At 33.4% G+C, this 22,529-nt stretch overlaps 4 protein-coding genes and 1 long non-coding RNA gene across 6 annotated transcripts; 2 read left to right on the forward strand and 3 right to left on the reverse strand.

Annotated features, from left to right (window-relative positions):
• Window positions 1–250: 250 nt before the first annotated feature.
• Window positions 251–3,320, reverse strand: LOC110818791 (GDSL-like Lipase/Acylhydrolase superfamily protein). The gene is made up of 4 exons (XM_022047784.2): window positions 2,944–3,320; window positions 1,889–2,010; window positions 1,023–1,262; window positions 251–929 (listed from the first exon to the last, which is right to left on the reverse strand). Exons 1-4 carry the CDS (start codon window positions 3,251–3,253, stop codon window positions 459–461), a joined length of 1,143 nt encoding a protein of 380 aa, XP_021903476.2. The 5' UTR covers window positions 3,254–3,320; the 3' UTR covers window positions 251–458.
• A 1,815-nt stretch (window positions 3,321–5,135) lies between these two features.
• AGL12 (AGAMOUS-like 12) lies at window positions 5,136–7,894 on the reverse strand. Its single transcript, XM_022047873.2, has 7 exons — window positions 7,605–7,894; window positions 7,037–7,112; window positions 6,570–6,631; window positions 6,261–6,363; window positions 5,698–5,739; window positions 5,509–5,550; window positions 5,136–5,416 (listed from the first exon to the last, which is right to left on the reverse strand). The coding sequence occupies exons 1-7, from the start codon at window positions 7,784–7,786 to the stop codon at window positions 5,324–5,326; spliced, it is 600 nt and encodes a 199-aa protein (XP_021903565.1). The 5' UTR covers window positions 7,787–7,894; the 3' UTR covers window positions 5,136–5,323.
• Window positions 7,622–8,079, forward strand: LOC148270453 (uncharacterized). Its single transcript, XR_015821653.1, has 2 exons — window positions 7,622–7,747; window positions 7,888–8,079. It is a non-coding gene; the product is annotated as an uncharacterized LOC148270453 (long non-coding RNA).
• A 5,928-nt stretch (window positions 8,080–14,007) lies between these two features.
• Window positions 14,008–17,830, forward strand: LOC110818770 (uncharacterized). Of its 2 annotated transcripts, none has more exons than XM_022047750.2 (4): window positions 14,008–14,441; window positions 15,089–15,720; window positions 16,036–16,551; window positions 17,523–17,830. In XM_022047750.2, exons 1-4 carry the CDS (start codon window positions 14,186–14,188, stop codon window positions 17,679–17,681), a joined length of 1,563 nt encoding a protein of 520 aa, XP_021903442.1. In that variant the 5' UTR covers window positions 14,008–14,185; the 3' UTR covers window positions 17,682–17,830. The 2 variants fall into 2 exon arrangements, with proteins under 2 accessions (XP_021903442.1, XP_021903445.1); XM_022047753.2 differs by having other exon boundaries at window positions 15,662–15,720.
• LOC110818771 (12-oxophytodienoate reductase 2-like) lies at window positions 17,818–20,812 on the reverse strand. Its single transcript, XM_022047756.2, has 6 exons — window positions 20,496–20,812; window positions 19,668–19,808; window positions 19,415–19,545; window positions 19,103–19,279; window positions 18,360–18,985; window positions 17,818–18,159 (listed from the first exon to the last, which is right to left on the reverse strand). Exons 1-5 carry the CDS (start codon window positions 20,576–20,578, stop codon window positions 18,393–18,395), a joined length of 1,125 nt encoding a protein of 374 aa, XP_021903448.1. The 5' UTR covers window positions 20,579–20,812; the 3' UTR covers window positions 17,818–18,159; window positions 18,360–18,392.
• Window positions 20,813–22,529: the final 1,717 nt, after the last annotated feature.

The following is a 22,529-nucleotide window of genomic DNA, read 5'->3' on the forward strand; positions in this document are numbered from 1 at the left end:
TTGAATTAATAAATCAAACTCTCCACTTCAATAATTCTCTCAAATTAATTAGAATTAAAAAAATTATTAAGCACTTCAAGAAGTATTGACGAGTTACAAAATTGGCTACTCCTGATTAGTTTAATTTATTTTTTCACAATTTTTTAAACAAAAAATTAAAATTGAGTACTAAAGCGAGTTTGAAAGCATAATAATTTTTACTCACAAATAATTTAAAAATTAAAGAAAAGGAAAAGAAGAAGAAGCTATATTTATGTTAACTAAATTATTTTATTTGGTATAGGAAAGTAGATCATGGGCCACCATGCATGAAAATTTCAAACAACGTACATTAATCACAGAAACAGGAAGCTAGATCAAGTACATGCATGCACCTCTATATAAATATATATATATATATATATAACCAAAAGTAATATATAGATATAATCAGAGTCCAAATTCAAATCTTGGGTAAATTAAAGGCTAGCGAGCTGCTGAATATTCATTGGGTAAGCAACACTGAGATCGCCATTAAAGGCTCTTCTTCCCATAATTACATTAACCTTCTCCGTCGGGTGGAAAGCGTCCCAGAACACGTACTGGTCTCGGTTAGGACACGGCGTCTGGAACGGCAGACACGTGATCTGGCCTCTGTTCCGGCCGATCCCACAGCACCCTCTGTCCACCACGCTAAACCCATAAGACCCGGCGTTCCCCACAATGTCCTCGAACAGTCGAGCCACGTCGATGTAGATGAATCTGGCGCCGGGGAGATTAACGTTCAGGTTGTTTATCATGGCTTTTACGTTGTTGTTGAACGGCATAACCAGCTGGTTCACCTCCTCCGAGCACCTCCCGGCCGGGTTCTGAGCCAAAATGCTCGGGATGCAACCCATTCGTCCCAGCCCGGTTAGCACGAATTTCCTCCCCCCGAGATTGTACAGACTCTGTTTAGCAAAACCCAGTGAAATTCATTAAGGAAATTTTGGAAAGATAAGAAAAAGGTCGGAAGAAAATGAAGTTGAGTGAGGAATTTTTACAGTCAATTGGCGGGTGTACTGTTGACCAAGAAGCTCTGCGTACTGCTGAGCGTTGTACTGGTTTCGGGTCGGGTAATTGGGCATGAGATAGTTGTTTAAGTAATCGTTGCTGCCCATTCCGATGAAGAAAATGCAACGGCCGATGGATTGAGCCACATCGGCGGCGCCCAAATTGGCTGTGATCTGATCTAACGTGTTTTCGAAGTTTCTGATTTGTTGATCGAAGGGTATGCGACCCACCTGATCATCAATAAAATTCTCACATTATTTCAGAACATAATTTCGTGTCCAATAAAATTAATTAAATAATGTAAAAAAGTAAATTCATTCCGTTAATATGTATCTCATCGAACTTCAAAATTTTAATTTATTACAAGTGGAGAAATACCACATAATCGAAAGGTGATAAACTCATTCGTTTGATATCTAATTTTAAAATATTATTTATAAAAATGTGATAAACTATAAAAAGTTAAAAATTATAATTTTTTTTTTTAAATTTAGTATTTGTTTTATAAATATTGTATGTATATTATTGGACCTACCAGTGTCCAAATCATACTTCCATGTCACCTTGCTTGTGAACACATTAATAAAAGCCCATGTGTACTTTTGCCCACCCCAGTATTTATTACAACTTCTAGTGATTTCCATGGTACCCAACTTCTTCATCTTGCTTTTTTATTTTTATTTTTTATTTTTTTATAGTATGTAGCTGAATTGCATGCAATATATATATATATATTGATAGACTTTATTGTGTCATAATTTTAATCAAATAATTAAATTTTAGATCATGCTCATATATATATATATATATGTGTTATGTTATAATTTGTATATGTACGCTCTTCACAATTGCTTACAAAATTTCTGCCGGTGATGTCGAGAATGCCGGCAGCCGCGGATGCATAGTTGACACCATGAAGCACTTGATTCCCAGAAGCTTCAGAGTATGCAGGAATCAGAGGCAACCCTAGCAGCTCAGCTGCATAATCAAAAGCAAATTACTTTAATAATAATAATAATAATAAAACTTTAATAAATTTATATACAAAACAGAATAATATTAAAAATTCAATTAATTTTATGTTAATATTTTTTAAATTAATTTTTGTATGAACAAGTGCTTAAAAATTATTGGAATAGATGAAATTGATTTTTGGTCTGACGGATTTGAGTTGGCTTTCTGACACTAATTAATAATTCCTAATGCTATTATTTTGGGTAGGTAAATGCAGAGCCAAGAAATTTTGGTCATTGATTAATTGAATTTCGTACATGTTATTTCGTGAAATAAGACTTTAGAATTTGACCATATTACTTGATTTTGCAATGTTGTCAGTCTGTGTATATATATATATCTGTGTGGTTGGGTATATATATATATATATAAGGTCTCCCATTTTATATTGCTAAAAAAACCACTGGGTCGCTCTCATATATTACATTACTGACGATTAATTAATTATTACGACTAATTTAATCACCGAAACATATTAATCAAGATGGATTTATATTAATATTAATGTGAGTAAAGGTTAATTACATGCATGCACGTAAAATCGAAAACTTACCTACAAATTAAAATAATCAATATTTCTCATCCCACTTCTTTTTAACCTTAATAACAACCCACTGTAATTGTTATTAATTTAATCAGTTAAAATGTTAATATTTTTACAACTTTGAAACTTACTTATAATGATTTAATTTATATTTTAATAAATTATACAGTTTTTAATTGGTTAAATAAAATATACCATGCTAATCACATATTCTACATGCATGCATGTGATTCAAACAAGAAGAAACACCAAATCTCCAATCACACATACACATATATATATATATATACATATGTATTTATATGTAGATTATATAGGCAATTAGCAGAAGAGATTGAAGAAGATATAAGTACCAATTTCATCAACCATGGTGTAGCCGTTGGAGAACCGACCCGTAGGTCCACCATTGAAATCAATCCCATAAGGAAAATAATTAGCCTTAGCAAACGACGGAAGATTATTATTATTCCCATTATCGATCAGAGAATCTCCGAACACGAACATCGCCGGAACCATCTCTCTCGGTCGGGTAGAACTCCTTCCGCCGGCGGGTGCAAATGGGTCGAACTCCACAACTTGACCCGACACCATAAGCATCACCCTATCCGCCAAAATTACCAGAAACAAAAAACACAGTCTGCAATGATTAGCAGTTGCAGCCATGGCGGTCGGTGGATCGAACTTGAGAGCAGTTTGGGGTTACTAGTGATGTCGAGTGTGGAAAACGGAGCGGGATTTAATAAGGGAAAGATGAAAGAGAGGTTGGTGAAAAGGAGTAAATGCGTTCATCTGCTTTCCTCCATTGGAGTAATTACGAAGGTGGTGTGGTGCAACATGCGCGTTTATCAGAGTCTACAGACACTTGCACATCGCGTCCATGTTTACTGATTCTTTTTCATAAAATTTTATTTTTTTTTCCTCGAGCATTAATGAAGATCCATGTAAAACTGCTGTAGTTGGGAACTGGTTTTTTGCCCATATCAAAGCCAAGCTATTTATGTATAAACGTATATATGGTTGACTATTGGGTGCTAATGATCAGACAAACCGGAAAACCTGCCCACATAAATGTGTGTGTATATGTGCCTGTGTGTGTATCAACTGGAAAACAACTGATATAATTCCCCGAATGCTTAAGGCTAACTAATAAATAAGAAATCTCGTGGCTTTAAAATTACTTCCATGTATTTTATTTTGTGAGTTCTAAAGGTTTTGTTGAAATAACTATTAACTAAAAAGTATTTTTAATCTAAATTTTTTAGTATTTGATAGAAGAAGAGAGTATTTTTTATTCAAAAAAAAAAAAATTGAAATTATGTGTTTGATGAAAATAACTCTTTAAGGTTTAAATGATTAAAAATATTATAAATTTTTTAAAAAAATTAAAATTATTTTTACTTTTAAAATTATCGATAATAGATTTTAATTTTTACTTATTGTCAAAAGCACTTTGCATTTTGCTTGTTCAGTTGTAGAAATGTTTCTAAAACTCAAAAACTGAAGTAAAAAGTTTGAGCCAAATGCCCTCTTACTAAATTGAGTGCATAAATTGTATACTGATTAAACATATTTTTTTAATTATGGGAGTTCTTCTATTAAGTTTTATTTAACTTTTCGAATAACAGAGCTGGCTTGACGTTCTAAAAGAATCATTACAGTAGTGAAATTTTCCTTTCACCTGTACGTATTCAAGATATAATGAACTAAGTAATTCTTCTGCAACCGAGGTTCCTCCAAGTTCTTTCATCCATGGTTTCTCTTTTCATTACCCTTTGCTATGAATACAAATTATTGAACAATATTTTCCATTTATTTAACACATCGAATTGAGAATTTTCTTTTTTTTTTTGGAAAAATAAGAACATTGAAGAGATCGTCAAGAAAGCAAGAAGCATATGTCGTAGTCAATGGTAAAAGATTTAAAATTTCAAGAACCAGACCCCTCATGAATCTTGATAACATTTTAGTTAAGAAATTAAAGAATAAAAAAAAAAGTCAACACCCCCCCCAAAACATGAAACCAAACGGTTGGAAATTGGATAGCCGGTTGACATAAATAAAGCTGCAGTCTTGAGTCTCGGCAAGGCCGAGGTTGAAGAAGATTAATTCCATTTCTTTTTTTTTTTTTTAATAAATGTATAAGTAGATATTCAATATATAGTAAATGTAATCAAAATAATTTTGCCCGCTTATAATAGAACATGAAAGAGAAGACCAACAGAATACCCAGAAGAAAAAGAAAGGCTGTTAATTGATTTGGGATGAAGCAGAAAGAGTAAAGCTCTCTTATCTACATAATATATATATATATATATATATAATGAGGGTTCTTAAATTTTAACCAACATGGCTCTTCCCAAGAAATCCATGTCTGTTTTGTAAGCTGCCGACGGAATTTGACTTAACTACAACATTTAATGCACGCTCAAATCTTTCTCCATAACCCTTTGTTGTTTTTGGTAAATTTTTCAAAATCTATGTTCATTATAGTTTAATCAGAAGTATCAGTAAACATATTCTAAATCATGATGATAACTCAAGCAAACCAGAACAATACAAATGTTTCTTTTCTAGTTTTCAAGTTCGATGTCATACATGGCACAAGCACATATATATATATATATATGTATATATATCTTACAGTATTATTGTAAATGCTAATAATAATAATAAAGGAAAAGTATCACACAGACGACTGGTTTATTTGTCTAAGAAGAAATGTGAAGTTAATTTTTAGGCTTGAAACATTTCATTTGGCAAGGTTAGTGGGCATGAACTAGTACTACTACCCAGTAGTGTTGCATAGTCAGTAGTATTCTCTTCTATCTGCAAATAAATAAATAAATAAAAATAATTATTATTTCGATGAAAATTTTATTAATATTTTATAACAACTAATTAATTAATTAATTAATTACCTTTTCTTGAAGATACATATTTGCCGCTGTCAGTATTCCTTCCTTTAAACATAATAAATTCAATAAAATTATTAATCTTTCAAAAAAAAAAATAAATAAAAGAATTAGGATTTGACAAATTATTTGTTTAAATAATAATAATAATAACGAAATTAAATACAGAAATTAGTAATTAAGTTGAGATCATACCTTATTTTTCAACAGTTGGATCTCTTGAGATATAATATCCATCTGGGCGCATTTAAACAATTTATAATTAATATATATATATATATATATGTAAGGAATAAAGTCCAACTATATATATAAATTTATGTACTATTTTTTAATATTTAAATTGCTCTTAATATTAATTATTATTTTTTTGGTGGGGTTTTTTAAGTCTGATTATTTTTTTTTTAAAAATTGATATTAGTTATTATTTGCAATCTGTCAGTTAGTAGATTTACTAAATAGTAGTAAAATGGAGAAATGACTATTTTTAATTCCAAAAATTTCTATATATGTCGATATGTAAACAAATATTTTAATATTTAATTATAAATAAATTCTTCCTGACTTCCATTTGATAGTGAAAATGAATTTTTAATTTTTTAAAATTATTAAAAATATTTATTATATATCACGCGAAACATTTTATATACAATTAAAAACGGGCAATATTTGTAATTTGTTGTGCTTGCAAATTTACTAATTTATATATTTTTCAAAAGTAATATAAGAATTATATATGTATGTATATATATACTTACCTTTGTTGAGCGTATGTGACATATCCAAATCTCAAGATGCTTTTCAAGAATGAGTAATTCATCTAAAGTCATCGTCTCCGCAGCTTCTCCTCCAAACATATAACTATACAGGAATTAATTAATTTCTATCTTTAACAAAAAATTTTTGAAGTCAGTGTTCTGAACCATTACGACTACGTACGCACTTTGGATAAATTATAATAAAATCGATTTAATTAGTATATAAACTTAATTTAAAAAAAAAAAATTAAGTAAATAGTTGCATTATTATATTTATAAAGTAATAAAAATAAAATAAAATATTAGTACCCGAGTCCTTTTTGGAGCATCTCAATTTCCTGTTTCAACCGAATGGTTTCCTCCTTGGTATCCTGCACGTCGTTAAATTCAGAGTTAATTAATAAAAATAAAATATTAAATTATTCGATATTCTCTAGAACATGTTCTTATTTGGTAGGATCAGTCCCTCTCCTCCCCCACCTTTTATTTTGACACCACATATTTCTAATTATTACTCCAAATTATTAAATTTTGATATTTATTGTAAATTATTCATAGATATATATATATATATATTCTCTTAATAATTTTATTTAAAGAATATTAAGAATTAAACTATAATGAATGTCAAATTTTAAGGATTAATATGATAATTACCCTAATTACTATTAAATAATAACAACTAAATCAGGATATATTTGTTCTGCAGTCTGTGTGTATGTATACTGTGCTAAATAATTCTAATAGAGAGAGAGAGAGAGAGAGAGAGTCCATGCCAGATTGATGCTCAATTCATATGGCTGAGCAGCTCCATTCAACTTCGCGTACCTCTCAATAAGCTCTTGCATCGTTCTGTAATAATCAAACAGAGAAGAAAAAAATGCATCGTCAAATAAATATAATCAATATATATATATATATATAGTAGTATTATTTTTAATGTTAATGGCATAAAATATATATATAAATTTATAAAAAGAAAATGGGGAATAATTTTTATTAATTACTTTTTGTTATTATTAGTGGAATAACACCTCTGTTATAAGTCAATATTAAATAATTGCGCTATTATACCTTACCAATTATATATTTTATTGAATACTTTTTTTTAATATTTTAGATCTTATTTCTATTAATATTAAAAAATTTATCAAATAATATGCTAACAAGTTTGATGATCAAAATTTTAAAAAAAATTTATTAATTAATTGATTAGTCTATATATAAACATGGATATAAAGAACCACTCATATAACATACATATATATATATATATATATATATATCAAGTAAAAAAATATACATAAAAAGGGGGAAATATATAATAAAAGTTGAGTTTATTACCCATTGGTGGCGAGTTCATAGAGCTTGCCATGGGAGGAGAAAATGAAGAGTCCAATATCAGCATCGCAGAGAACCGAGAGCTCCTTTGCCTTCTTCAGCAGCCCTGCACGTCGTTTGCAGAAAGTTACCTGGCGGTGGACCGGGTTCTCGATTTTCTTAATCTGAATCTTTCCACGAGCCATGATGATGATGATCCCTAATTAATATGATTGATTGATTCTCAGCCGTTGATTTTCTTGACTAAATAATAATGACCTTCTTCTTCTTCTTCTTCTTTTTGCAGACAACCCCCCACTAGTTTGAACTAGCTTCGAGGCTGTTGCAGTGGTTCGCTTTCTGGGCAACCTTGAGCTTCTTCAATAATCAGTAATGGCGGAGGTTCATCCATGCTTTTATATTGCCTTTGATGGGATTCTCTTCTTTATTCACTTTTTACAGTAAACAATATAATAATAGCTGGCCTCCTGCCAACTTTCATCTCCTCGCACTAAAAATTTCATTAACAGCCACTAATCTTTTTTAATTAAATTCTTTAATTGTCACCAGTTACATACATACATATATATATATACATAAATGATCTGCTTTTCGAAGAACGTTATTTAATGTAAAGTTTCTTTACTATGCTGCTCATGATCTTATATATATATTTATACACACAAATTATATGAGATATGGCTGCAGGTATGTTTGTGTGTATACTGATGTACGCATATATGTATATATATGGAGATAACATGATACAACTATATATACTAATTATAAGTCTAATGTTTTATCTTATTTATCTAATATATATCTATTATTACCTAGAAAACCCAATTCTTATTATATTACTTTTACAACTTAATCATATTTGTAGTTACATATATAAATACATATATGTATATATGTATGTTGATATGTACATATATATGTAAACAATGGGCAATTTGAGTAAAATAATACAAGAAAAATTACAACCAAAATATTAAATAAACTAAAATTTTAAAAAATAGAACTAAAATAAAATTAAATAATAAAACTTAAAACAAAGTAGAAACTAGAGAAGCTTTGGAAAACATTATGAGCAATAAAACATTTTTTATCACCATACTACTTTTTTTTTTTTTGTTCAATTTAGTGTCGGTCTCAATTTTAAATTAAATTTAATTATATATTTTTAAAAAATTTATATTAATAACTATTAACTATATTAGCACTTATTCTATACGTCATTGAATTTAATATACGACATAACTTGATTGCATATTTTTTTACATAAGATGTTACGTGATATTTGACATATAAAAATATTTTAATTTTGAAATGGTTTAATACAACACTCCTGAGTCCGAGAATTTGGCTTAAACTGGTAAATTTTAGTTTTTTTCTAAATGATAATAATATATAAGTTTTAATTTTAATTTTTTATTGTTTTTATGTATTTTGAACGTTTTTGAAACAATTTTCAAAAATCATAACCAAATTGTAAATAAAAGAATGGTATATTTGAAAGAAAAATTTGAAAATAATGGTCAATTTGCAAAAAGAAAGAATACAGGCCACGTATACGCCCAGTCAACGACATGACGAATTGTCGCGCGCCGTGTGATAGACATGCCGACATGGGTTCCATGTGGGAGGCCACACGGGCAATCTGCGTGTCAGGCTGATCGAACGGCTTGGGGCCACTTCCGCGCCCATGAATGACCCAGCTCAATTCTCCGAATAAGTCTGATCGAACGATCCACGTGCCTTCAATCGAACGGTTCGAATTCATTTCCCGAATAAGCAAGATCTAATGACTACTGTTGATCCACGCGGGCCCCAATGGATGGCCCATATCGAGGGGAGGGAAGTATTTAAACATCTCGTTCGGCTGAACTCAAAACCCTAACCGACATGCCTCGCCGGAGAAGAAAAAGAAGGGCGGCCAGAAGGAGACCCAGCCGCTAGAGAAATGCTGGCGCCACCATGCCGAAATGCTGAAAACACTCTGGTAGGATGAAAATTCTTCTCGTTCTTCCCATTTCCCCGCCTTAGCCATCAAACATGTTTTCGATGTAGGGTAATCAAGAGATGCTGCAAACTGCAAAGAAAGAACGACGGAGCTCGGCTGAGCTGCCGCACTAGAGGACTGAAACCACCGGTAAGCATATGTTTTTTCCCTTCCTTTCCCCGAGAAACATCCCCTAACCATGATTTAAATAGATTTTCATTAAAAATAGATCTGACCGAGAGAAAGAGCCACTGGATATGGAGGACCAAGCGGTAAAGCACGGCGGCGCCACCGCGCCTCGATCCCCAGTGAGATTGCCATTTTTTCGCAATTCCTCACATATTTTCACTCCATTTTTTACATATATTTCAATCTTATTAGAAAAAATTTAAGAAATTCAAGAACCGGGAACAAAAAAAAAATAATATTCTGAACACCAACCCAGTGTAAGAATCTCTCACCCATTTTTTTTTGTTATGGTGAAATTAAAGCTAACTTAATAATAAATAAAAATTTTAGATAATTGGCGATTTCTTGATTAATTAAGTACAGGTTGTCAATGGAGTCAGTAACCGGTTAGTTTATGCGTATTTAATTGTACTATCTATTTCTCAAATGACTATTATGCTTATTTAATCACTTTGTTTTATTTTAACTACTTCAATTTATTTGCCTTAATCTATGTTTTCTGTTGTTCTATTTTATACATTATATGTTTCGGTCCGCATAATGTATATTTATTTCATTTACATATTCTGAAACATGAATTTCGTACTCTTATCTTGTTTGGGGATGCGGGCGTACGTCTCATTCGAGCATAAATAGTAAATAAAAGAAATTATATACGTGAACTAATGTTGTTGAATGAAAATGGCTTACTAGGTGCTATGAAAAAAAGTGAACGAACTTGGTGGATAAAGTGCCTAATGTGGACATTACCCTTAGCCATACGGGGTTGGGAAGTTCTATACCCGAAGGAGTTGGGAGTTTATAAGTGTCGTTCATACTAGACGGGGTATTGAGACGATTGTTTATTGTGATACCCATTATCAAATCGGGTATGGGGACGGCCGTTTGATTACAAAGAAAATATTCGTATCCACGTATAGTGGGGATCCCTATGGACCCATAACTATATCGGTAGAAAAAAGTAAAATGATAGAGTAAAGATGAACATGGTAAGAAATCCGACTTGAAAAAGATGTGAAGAGTCGAACGTTATATGTGTATTAAAATGTATGCTGTTAGATCGTTATTTTGATTTTTATCTCAATGAATGACTTTTGAGAAGTTACAAGTTAGTCGAGAAAATACTAGCATTTTCAGTTAAACGAATAATGAATGCACTAGCATTCGAGTTTTCATAAGAAATGAGTTTCATTGTTTGTTTTATGTTTTCTAAAACCTTTTAATTTTTCGTGTTAGCGATAAGACATTGATATTCTTACTGAGTTAGTGTAGCTCACTCATTCTTATCAATCATTTAAGAGACATTCCCATAACCTCTATTTAGGCATTCTAAGTAAACATGCAAGGAGTATAACATTCAAATTTTAATTACTTCCACTAAATAATAAATTTTAGTATTGTTTACCTCATTATACGTTCGAAATCTCGGATAGAGATTTGAGCTTTTATATTTAAACTATTTCAAAACAACCAAAGAATCAGTAAATACCTCATCTTCTGTCTCTCTTCCCTCCTTTCTCTCCTCCTCTCTATTTGTTTCTCGTTTCTTCCTCATCTTTACTCCATATTTCACCGTTAACAATATCATGAAACAATACAAAACCATAAACGTGCCTCACCTACTCCATGCTCATACTATTAGTACTGAGTCTTCTTTATTTCACAACATTTTCTCTCATCTTCTTTCACTTTTCTTCTTCCCACACACAAAATAAAACACTCAATTCTCATTACACCCAATAAGACATTTTGTTTGAAGAGGTCTAGAAAAAGGAAAACTTGATATTGTCCATCCACCCACCATAAGTAATCTTCAACCTGCCATTTGCAAACATGAACGGGGCTCACTAATTTCCTTCACGTAGGAATTACTTTGTCATGTCTGACGTAGAAAAATGTGACATCAAGTAATTTTCAACTAGTTAGTCCACTTTTTCATTTCGCTTCTGATCGAAAAGTGTTACGCGGTAAGTTTAGTGATATATAACATCGGGTGCTACTAGTGTTAATAGTTACTATTAATGGTAAAAGATGAATTCAAATATTTTTTGAAATACAAAAAATTAGTTTGATTCAAAATGAAAGTATAAACCACATAAAATATATATTAAAAATCTGTATAAATCTTTTGAAAGTACCGAGTTTGAATACTAAAACAGTTTGCTTTTTGTCTTAAAAGTAACAAATTAAAAAAAAAAACAAAAGGTCAAAGTTTCATAGGAGGGATCAGTGTTTTTTTTTTGTACGGACTGGGGGGAGGCATGGAGTCAGCTCCCAAAAGCTCTGGTTCTGCCTGCGATGCCAAGTGCCTACACACCCAGTTAGTTCCTCTACTCATCAACCAATTAGCTGCCCATTTACGATTCCTAATTAACTTTTTTTTTTTATTTTTCCTTCTTTCTCCCCCCTCCACGTATACTTACACATACATATACATATATATATATATATATGCACACACTTTAAGAATAAGACTGGACCCGCTGCATGATGCTAATCTCCTTCTTAAAAATAATTAACAAAGTGTCTGCGGATTCTCTCCAAACTTTTGAAATAATAAATATTAAAACCTATTAATTACGAGTTCCCAATACTTTATACCGCGTACAAATTTTTATTTGTTGATTTCAAAATATATATATATATATATATATTATATGTATCGTAAAGGTATAAATAAAATTAATAAAAATTTAAAAAGACTCCTTATTTTCTTAATTAAGACCGCTATAGAACGTAATTTTATTATGCAAACAGTTCTCATCCTCCTTCCTGCCTTAGCTTTGAAGGGAAGAATCTTATCATGTCACCTTTTAATTTATAAACTGATAAACAGAAATGGACTGTTGAAGAGAATCTTCCCTTTGACATTAATGGATTTCTATGCACGACACGACACACAGATATATTTTTTTCCCTCACTTTCTAACACAGAGGTGACCCCTTAATTGGATTCCTCAATCAAATTTTTAGTTATTTATTTATTACAACTTGGGCTCTTGGGATTAGGAGAAAAAGACAAAGTTAATTTCATAATTAATTTTCTTAATCATAATTTAATTATATACTAAAGCTAGCTTGGAAAATTGATACTTTTATGCCACACCCACCATCCTTATTTATTAGTGTAACGTCGTTTCTGAAAAGCTGAACATGACCGTGTAAATTAATATATGTGTTATGTATATATAGATAAAAGATAAAAGAACCTGTTAACTGTCAATTTAAGATATAATTATATGTATATTCCATTAGTAAAGCATGCACTAATATTTGTGATCATGCTCGATAAATAAAATTTACAAAATGGAGGTATAGATGCCACGAGGGTAATATAAACTAATAATTTTGTATATTATGATCATACGCTAAGCTTAATCTACATTATATAACAACTTCCTTTGTTTTTTTTTTTAATCTTTTTAATTTTTTAATTCTATAGTGAAATTATTCTTAAGATCAACTTTAAGCCTTAATTAAAATTAAAGTTGAATCTTTGGGGTTCTATTTAGTTAAAGGCATTGTCAATTAAGATTTGACAAACCCGTAGAATAATTTCAAATATTTTATAGAGAGATTAAAATGATTCTAGCTGTTTTTTTTTTCTTTTTTTTTTTTTTAGGTTTAAAAAATTTTAAACATACATTAATATTATTTCAAACATAATTTAAAAGTATTAGAGATTAAAAATAATTAATTTATAATATTTAATGTAATATAATTAAGATTTAATTTGCATGTGATTAATTTATATTAAATTTTAGTAAATCTAATATGTTTTTAAATAAATAAAAAAATATTATATAATAATTAAATTTTTTTAATTAAAATAATCACAATAAATTAAAAATTTTACCTAACGGTCCATTAATTATTAAAATATTGAAGATTTTTTATTATAAGAAATTTGTTAAGTAAAGCCACGGGGACTTAGAGCTAGCTTGAAAGCAAGCACAACGACAAAAGTTTGATAAATAAAATCAAAATAATTATAATGTTTCAAAAATAAACGGTTAATTTTATTGAATATTTACTGTCTTATTATTTTTTAATAAAATCTAGAAACAATTTTTTAAAATTAATTGAATTTGTTGGAATTAGTTTTAAAACCTCCATGTAATTTAGCTTTATTTTATAAAAAATATTAAATAAAAATATATTCATAAATTAAAATTTCTAAACGGAAATTCACAATATTATTTATCAAAAATACAAAACTAATAAAAAAATGTCAAACCGAACTCAACTGCCACAACACGTGTGTACGGCTTTCTGAACTCGACGCACGTGTGTTCCTCCTTCCTCCGCGAGGACCTCAACTCAAACTGAACGACCACAGACTCCAAACCCGGCGCTTGTGAAAAACTCTGGTTTCTCGTCCCTGAAAGTGAAGACAAACGCATGATAGAACATGCTTTCACTGGCTTTCATTGTCCTCCTTGTTTCTGTCGTGTTGCAGAGCTCATTTGTCAATAACTGGGCTTCGTTGTCAATAAAAGAAACGATGGAGTACGTATCAGCGATTGGAGACCCTGGAATGCGGAGCTACAGTGTGAGAGTTGCCATGGAAGCTTGGAATTTCTGCAATGAAGTTGGCGCGGAAGCACCTGACATGGTCAGCCCCAGGTGGGCTGATTGTGCCGATTTGTACTGCGCCTTCATCTCTGGTAATTCGCTTCGCATTGTGGTCTTTGAATCGGGAAATAACATGATTTCTTTTTCTGCACGCCATTTGTTTGATAAAATGTTTCTTCGCAGACATTCTTGGTTTCTTGAGTCTGTTAGCTGAGACAAATTTATGGACCAAAACTTTACCTTTTTGGGTTGCTTTAAGAAAACCCATGTAGCCTTTGGAGTAACTTCATGCTAACAGAAGAGAATTTTAATGGAGGAATCTATTTCATGTGATTGTGAGAGGGTTCTTTTTTTAAAAAAAAAAAAAAACTTGAGAAAATATGTTCTGTGTGCATCAACTGAAGAACAAAATACGAAGATAACCGGTGTGCTTTCATGATTTTAATGGGTAGTTTTCCCAAGAACTGCTAAATGATCCTTTTAATTTATGAAATTTGAAGTAATTCCTGTGGACAACAGTGAAGCAACATCACACCAACCTTTGTCCTGCTTGTCATTTTGTTAATTTAAAACTTGATCTGCTTATGGATTTATGTTGATGAGTTTTCCACAAAATATGAGGCCCGGCCAGGACATTGTTATTGCTTGCATTTTCTACAAGCACACTATCTGAACTCAGTCTAAGGTTCTATATTCATTTTTATAGCTTGTCTTGCTAGCTTCATACTCGAATTTTCAGATTCTTTGGGTCACAGGCATATTGGTAGTCAGCGTAAGTGCGAAGTGCATCACAAGGTGAAGGACTCTGATAACAGCTTAGGTACAGGTGATAATTTTCCCAAACCAGGTTTTAAGTCTTATACAGATCATGATCTGTATGCAGTGGAAAAGGAATTATTTCTTGGTTCTTTGTGTGAGTCAGACAGTTCTTCAAAACCATGGCATTTTTGGATGATTATGCTCAAAAATGGGAATTTTGACAAGAATACTACACTATGCCCGGAAAATGGGAAAAAAGTCAGTAAAATAGTGACAGATAGAAACTTTCCATGTTTTGGGCAAGGCTGCATGAATCAGCCATTGGTATATCATAACTCATCTGAACTGGTTGGTTTTGGGGACAAGATGGTATCTTTAAGCGGAGGATTCTATGGAACATATGACCTTGATGCCGACTTGAGCAAAGGTGTAGGGAAAAACTCCTTCTTTCAAGTCTCGTGGCACAAGAACATGAGCACAGGGAGTTGGGTTTTCTCACATGTTTTGACAACATCCGCAAAGTATCCATGGCTAATGCTGTATCTTCGTGCAGATGCAACAGAAGGATTTAATGGTGGCTATCATTATAATGGGCGTGGCATCATGAGAAAGGTTGTTGTTTGGATGAAATTTTGACTTGCTACCTTTATACTTTTCTCTGATGAGTGCATGTTATGCATGTTCGATTAAGTTTATTCTTCTTTTACCTCTCATAGTTGGTCTTAAATCTCTACGAAATTGATGAGATTTTATTTGAAATTTTATTGCTCTTCCTTTTTTTCCCTTAAGATTTGGAACACATTCTGTTTAATGAAAGAATTGGGAGATTATTATGACTGCTATGTTCCTCATTTTCCACTAAGTTCTAGTTAATTACCTGAATTAGCATTGTCAAAGCATGACCCTTTTAATTGGATTGTTGCTCAGCTGCCAGAGTCTCCAAAATTTACGGTGAAATTGACACTTGATGTTAAACGGGGGGGAGGAGCCAACAGTCAGTTTTATCTCATCGATATAGGAAGCTGTTGGAAGAACAATGGAGATCCATGTGACGGAGATGTTTTGACTGATGTAACTAGATACAGTGAGATGATAATTAACCCTGAAACTACCAGCTGGTGCCGCCCAAATAATTTGGCTTCATGCCCACCTTATCACATTAGTCCTACTGGTGAGATGATCTATAGAAATGAGACTACTAGGTTTCCGTATTCTGCTTACCATCTCTATTGTAGCCCAGGAAATGCTGAATATCTGGAGAAACCATATGATATCTGTGATCCATATAGCAATCCACAGGCACAGGAATTAGTACAGATTCTTCCACATCCTGAATGGTCAGTGCATGGATACCCTGAAAAGCAAGGAGATGGATGGATTGGTGATCCTAGGACTTGGGAGCTTGATGTTGGTGCTCTTTCCAGTCGCTTATATTTCTACCAGGTACTTTTCTTTCATTTGCTTAAGTATCATCTGGAAGCATTTGACATAACATGATGAAACGTAGCATTTACTTAAAGTTAGGGATATTATTCCTGCGATTTTGAGAATTTTTAACACTACTTATCATTGTTAAAATGACTACTTATCATTTTTAACGCTACTTATCATTTTAACACTACATATTGATGCAGCAAAAGCAAGAACCTAGCATGCACATTGAATCACTATCATTTTTCCAAGGGCCTAATCTTTCTAGATCCGTCTTACCAATATGTAGAAAGAGCCATTGAGGTCATTGGTCACCCCCTCCTAACAATACATCCTCTCAATCCGAAAGTAGATCCTCATTTAATTATGCCAGGAAAAAGAAAGGAGATGATGATTCCTGACCCACTTGGTAGCCAACTGCTTCACCTATTCCCCTATATGTAATTAAAAAATTTGGCAGTATATATTCTTACTATACGCCCTCATATATATGCCTGATATTTTGAACCTAGCATATAAGCTGAAACTTTTCTAGGGCATGGAAGTCCTATGGCAATTTAAACTTCACACATCGTTACAACCAAAAAACAAGCACGAAAGTTCACTAGCGAGCAGAAAGAGGTATCAGCCAAAGAGATCTTGACGAGTTTTTCTACAAGTTGAAGCTCTAATAATGGGCTTTCTTATGAAAAAAAGAAATGTGAGGCAAAGAAATAGTAGTAGTTAATGGAAAGGTAAAAGTGATTCTTGTGGCTTGAATTGTGAATATCTAGTTCTCATACCATATAGAATAATTAAGTTGGAGAACCTTTTATGTTAAAAGTTTAAATTAACATAAGGAATATTGTCTTATATTTTTATATTATATTATTAACATGTGAAGTAGGTTAAAAGTTTAGTTTATATTTTCATGATTTGGATGTTGGCTTCTGATTTCAATCTATATTAAAGAAAAGGTGCTTCTTTATTCTTTTGCTGCTCAGAATCCAGGAACAAAGCCAGCAAGGCGAATATGGTCTTCAATCAATGTTGGTACAGAAATATATGTGAGCAAGACTGGGGAAACAGCTGAATGGACTGTAAGTGACTTTGATGTGCTTGTTCCAAAAGATGCTTCTTGTAATGGAGAAAACTCTTATTAGCCTTTTGCCAGTATGCTTGGATCTCACTCGGGAAACTAAATCACTTGAAATTACATAAAAATTATTATATCATTTTTTTTAAGTGGCTCTCCTCCTATGGTGTATTCTTTTGCTGGAATGGTGAAAAGGTACAAAATACTTTCATAGCATCATTTTCTTTATTGCAACACATGATGTATAGATAAGATGTTTCAATATAAGAAGGAAGTTAGAAGTACCGATAGTCAGACACATATAAAGCCTGGGAGGATAATCAGGTTTTTCAGGTACCGTCTTCCCCAGTCTCCTAATAATTGGTTTCAAGAAATGGATAATCAGTGTGACCAACTAGAGGATCATGTTTGTGGAATCACTTATACTTATTCAGTGGAGCATCCAAGCTTGAATCTCTTTTGCAAATCTGGATTAGCCAGTGAACAAGTGACCACAAGGGAAAAAGTCTGCAAGGTTCACGGCCACAGCTTTGTTTCCATCTTCCCTGTCATAACCCCAGCACAATAAAAGTAACCTTTAGAGCCTTTCTCATGAAAAAGGTTAATAGTAAAAAATCTGAAATTGTATTAATGACTAAAAATGCATCAATTGACATAGGATGCCATCATTGATATTACAAATTATTCTCAGAAAAACTATTGATACTACAGATATTACTATAAGCCACCAAGAAGCAAAATTTACCTAGATAAGCGGATATTCAACTCCTCCGTCTGCCTAATTTTGGGTTTCAAGAAATGGGTAATCAGTGTAACCAACTACAGGATCGGGTGTGTAGAATGTATGCCGGTTGTACTTATTTAGAGGAGCATTAAGCTCAAATCTCTTTGGCAGATCTGGATTGGCTAAGAACAATCGCCCGAAGGCAACAAGGTCCGCCCGGTCCTCAGCTACAGCTTTATTTCCGTCTTCCCTGTCATAACCCCCTGCGACAATGAAAGTACCTTTGAAAGCCTTTCTCATGGGCAGAAGACTGTGGGGGCATTCGCATTTTTCGTTCACTGTTTTCATTCTAGGCTCAACCATGTGGCAGTAAAGAATCCCAGATCTATTCAAGGACTCAGCCATGTAGAGACCTAATTCTTTTGGGTTAGAGTCTCCTGATTCCATATAGTCTGCAAAAGGCGATAGCCTAATTCCAACCCTGTCTGCTCCAATCTCGTTCACGACAGCCTCAACAACTTCTAGAGCAAATCTGCATCGATTCTCTAGAGATCCACCATATTGATCTGTTCTATCATTCACTTGATCTTTCATAAACTGATCGATTAAGTAGCCATGAGCTCCATGGATCTCAACTCCGTCAAATCCTATTCATTTGAACAGTAATATTAGATCATTTACTGTACTTCATTTTGAAGGATAATATTTTTTAAATGAATTGACGTTCTCAATATGTTTGGTTTTAAGAGAGCAAAGAAACATACCAGCTTCCATAGCATTTCTTGCGGCAATTCTGAAGTGATCAACTATTTGGGGGATTTCATCTGTCTTTAGCCTCCTTGGAGGTGTGAATTCTGCAACATCAACGCCATTAGCTCGAATTTGAGGGGTCAATGGCTTGTCGGTACAAGAGATTGGTGGTTGCCCATTTGGCTGAAAACCTGCATGAAAGACATAGGACTAGAATGATCAAAATGAAAATAATCTTAAAAATCAGACAAAGTCGGGTGCATGTATTCCCTTCAACATCAAGTAAAGCAGAAGACCAACTAAACAAAGGTTTAACTGGAGCAAACCTGAATTCGAAACTCTCCCAACATGCCAAATTTGACAAAAGAAGATCCCACCCTTTGCATGAACAGCATCAACAATAGGTTTCCAGGCTTCCACTTGCTCTTTTGTCCATATACCAGGTGTCATTGGATACCTGCACATATCGAAGAAACCCAAGATTGCATCACTTTCTCAAGACGACAAAGGAATACAGCCAGGTTCACCTCTTTTGATGGAAGGAAACTTGACAGTCTGCTAGTTTATAGCTGAAATTACCCTTGAGCGGTGTTGGAAATCCCAGTGGCTTCAGCTATGAGAAGACCTCGTCGAGTGGTTCGTTGAGAGTAGTACAAGATGGCATGAGGCTGAGGAACATTGTTATAAGATCTTTGCCTTGTTAACGGTGCCAAAACAACCCTAAACGCCAGAAATCGAATGTTAACAGATAAAGCCTTGAATTATCTCAATGTAGTACAACAAGGGACTAGAGAGTAAGCCAGATGTTCAATCATACCAGAGCAAAGCAACTAACAAAATTAGTCGGATAAATTAAGTATAAATACTAGGAATAGTTTAGCCAATTCACATTTTCAAGACAGACCACATAATATTTAAAGTTTCAACCAGTCATTCTGATATTAAAACTAAAAAATCGTCAGAAACCAGTAATTCAAATAACAATTTGGCCAATTCACAGTTAAAAGTAGGCCCAAGAATATTTCAAGTTTGAACCGTTCATTATGATACTAAAACTGAAAAAATCATCAAAATTTAGAAGATGAATAATGCTAACAAAGTTAGTCAGATAATTAGATAGTAGTCCTAAGAAGAGTTTACCCAAGTAAAAAATACAAGAGAGATCCATTATATCTCGAAGTGTCAACCACCACTCTGATACCAAACTGGAAATAAGAAAGCAGCGAAATTTGGAAGATGGGTAGCTTCACATTTAACGGACTGCTTAATGAATTCTTGAAGAAAGGAATCATGGTTATCTCTCGTTTGCCATAACAGACTCAAACTTAAACCAGTTGTAGAACATGCTAAAAATCATTCACATGCAGGAGATTAGAAATAAAAAAAAAAATGGAGATTTTAACTCACCTATGAGAAAGATCGAATTTTCCCATCTTGTAGGGAGTGAGCAGTGGGATTGTGTTACCTGGCTGTACAGATTTGGTCTCCATCAAAACTTGCTTAATACAAGCTGCAGATACAATCTTTTGCAGGGAGAATAAAGCAATGTGAATCAGATTTTGGTGAGAAATGAAATGAAGATCTAGTTGATTTATCGGCCAGAGACCAGTTCCGATAAAAAAGATAAACCAGACATCAGCAGAACGAGAAGAATCGAATCACGTTTTTAGGTGCGTCTGCGGAAGTCGAGTCCACGATTGGCTCTGCCCACATGTATTGACTGGTAACGTAGATGATTACGTATGCCTTAAAAAGAAAAAAGAAACCAAGTTTTTTTGCAAAAAGTGTTTAATTGAAAAATTATAAATTTGCTAAAATTGATTAAAAAAAAAAAAAAAAGATCCTACATTATGTCTGCGTTTGAGTATATTATATATTCTCCAATTTTGTTTATGTTTATTTTTTTTTTTAATATTATAGTTTAGTAGTTAAAATTATTATATTTTATTTAAAAATAATATATTTAAATTTAATTAAAAATTATAAGAATTTTGACTCAAAAATCAAATTATTAGAGACAAGAATCAAATAAAACAATCTCAAATTTTTATAACACAATTTTAAAAGATTTTTTTTTAGGAACATAAAATGAAATACAATTTTTTAAAACTTAAAGAGAAAATATTTTTAAATTAAAATTCAAAATTTAAGGTAGAATAAAGAGCAAAGAATATTTTACTGAAGTTTGTGCACGGGAGCGGGCAATGGGGTGGTAGCGACTGAGTAAAGAATTCACAAGAAACGGTGCGACGTCGTATACGTAAGATCAAACGGAACTAAAAAAACTTGTATTCAGTTCAAGAAAACATTGCAGCCAAACACGCCTTCTAATTTATTATTTAAACCCTCCTCTCAAAATTTATAATTTTTTGCAGAAGAAACAGGAGAGAGAGAGAGAGAGAGAGAGAGAGAGAGAGAGCTGCATCGGTCGTCAGCCATGTCTGCTTGTGTAATCCAACTACATATTCAAGATCGTTATGTAAATTCATTATATATATATATATATTGTTTCTTTTCATTTCTTAAAAATTTTTATACCTATATAAATTTATGATTCTCCGGCCTAATTGTAACGCCCGGAAATTTGGAAAAAAAAAAAAAAGTGAGGGGGGGGCGACGTCAGCAGACCCAGTCAGCAGTCCCGATCAACCAGGACTTGCCACGTGGCAAAACCACGTCGACCGGGGACAGACCACGTTGGCGATCCGCGTACGCGCGATTAGACAGCTCAGATTAAGCGTGCGTACGGACGGCCCAGATGCAATCGCACGGACGACCCAGATTTAATCAAAAACGGACGGCCCAGATTAAAACAAAATGGACGGCTGAGATCAAAAAGCAAAAGGGTATAAATAGAACCCCCACACCTGACCACAAAAACCCTAGCCGCCTGCCCTCGCCGGAGAAGATGAACCAGACGCCGGAGACGCCGGCCGCCGCCACCCGCCGCCGCACCGGGGAGATTTCCGACCGGCGATCGAGGTAAATTTCATACCCCCGACTCGTTTTTCCACACTGATTTCCCCTGTGGCCAAATCGGAGCCAAAATCTCGGCCAAACGGCCGGAAAACACGGCCGAAACCCAGCGGCGCCGTCGCGCCCCTTCTCGGTTTTTTCCTCCGATGAGGCCCTTCCCGGCTTCCGTTTGATGCAATTTTTATATCACAATGATCACCATTCTTTTCTCTACAGGTTGATTGGAGCCGAATCACCAAAACACGAACTTCACCGAAGAGCAGCCGCACCCGAGAGCACTGCCGCCGGTAAGCTTCGATTTTCCGTAATTTTTTGGGCCCCCGAGGGCTCTAGGGTTGTTTTATCGCAAGGACCAATGCAAGTGTGGCCAAATTCGGCCGAAAACAGCCAAACCGAGGCGAATCGCCGCCGCAAGCGGCGGCGCCGTCGCCAGAGCATGGCGGAGCTGCCGTGCCGGAATTGCGA

The sequence above is a fragment of the Carica papaya genome, chromosome 1 (genome assembly GCF_054855325.1).
Source record: "Carica papaya isolate Zhongbai chromosome 1, ASM5485532v1, whole genome shotgun sequence".
NCBI lineage: Eukaryota > Viridiplantae > Streptophyta > Magnoliopsida > Brassicales > Caricaceae > Carica > Carica papaya.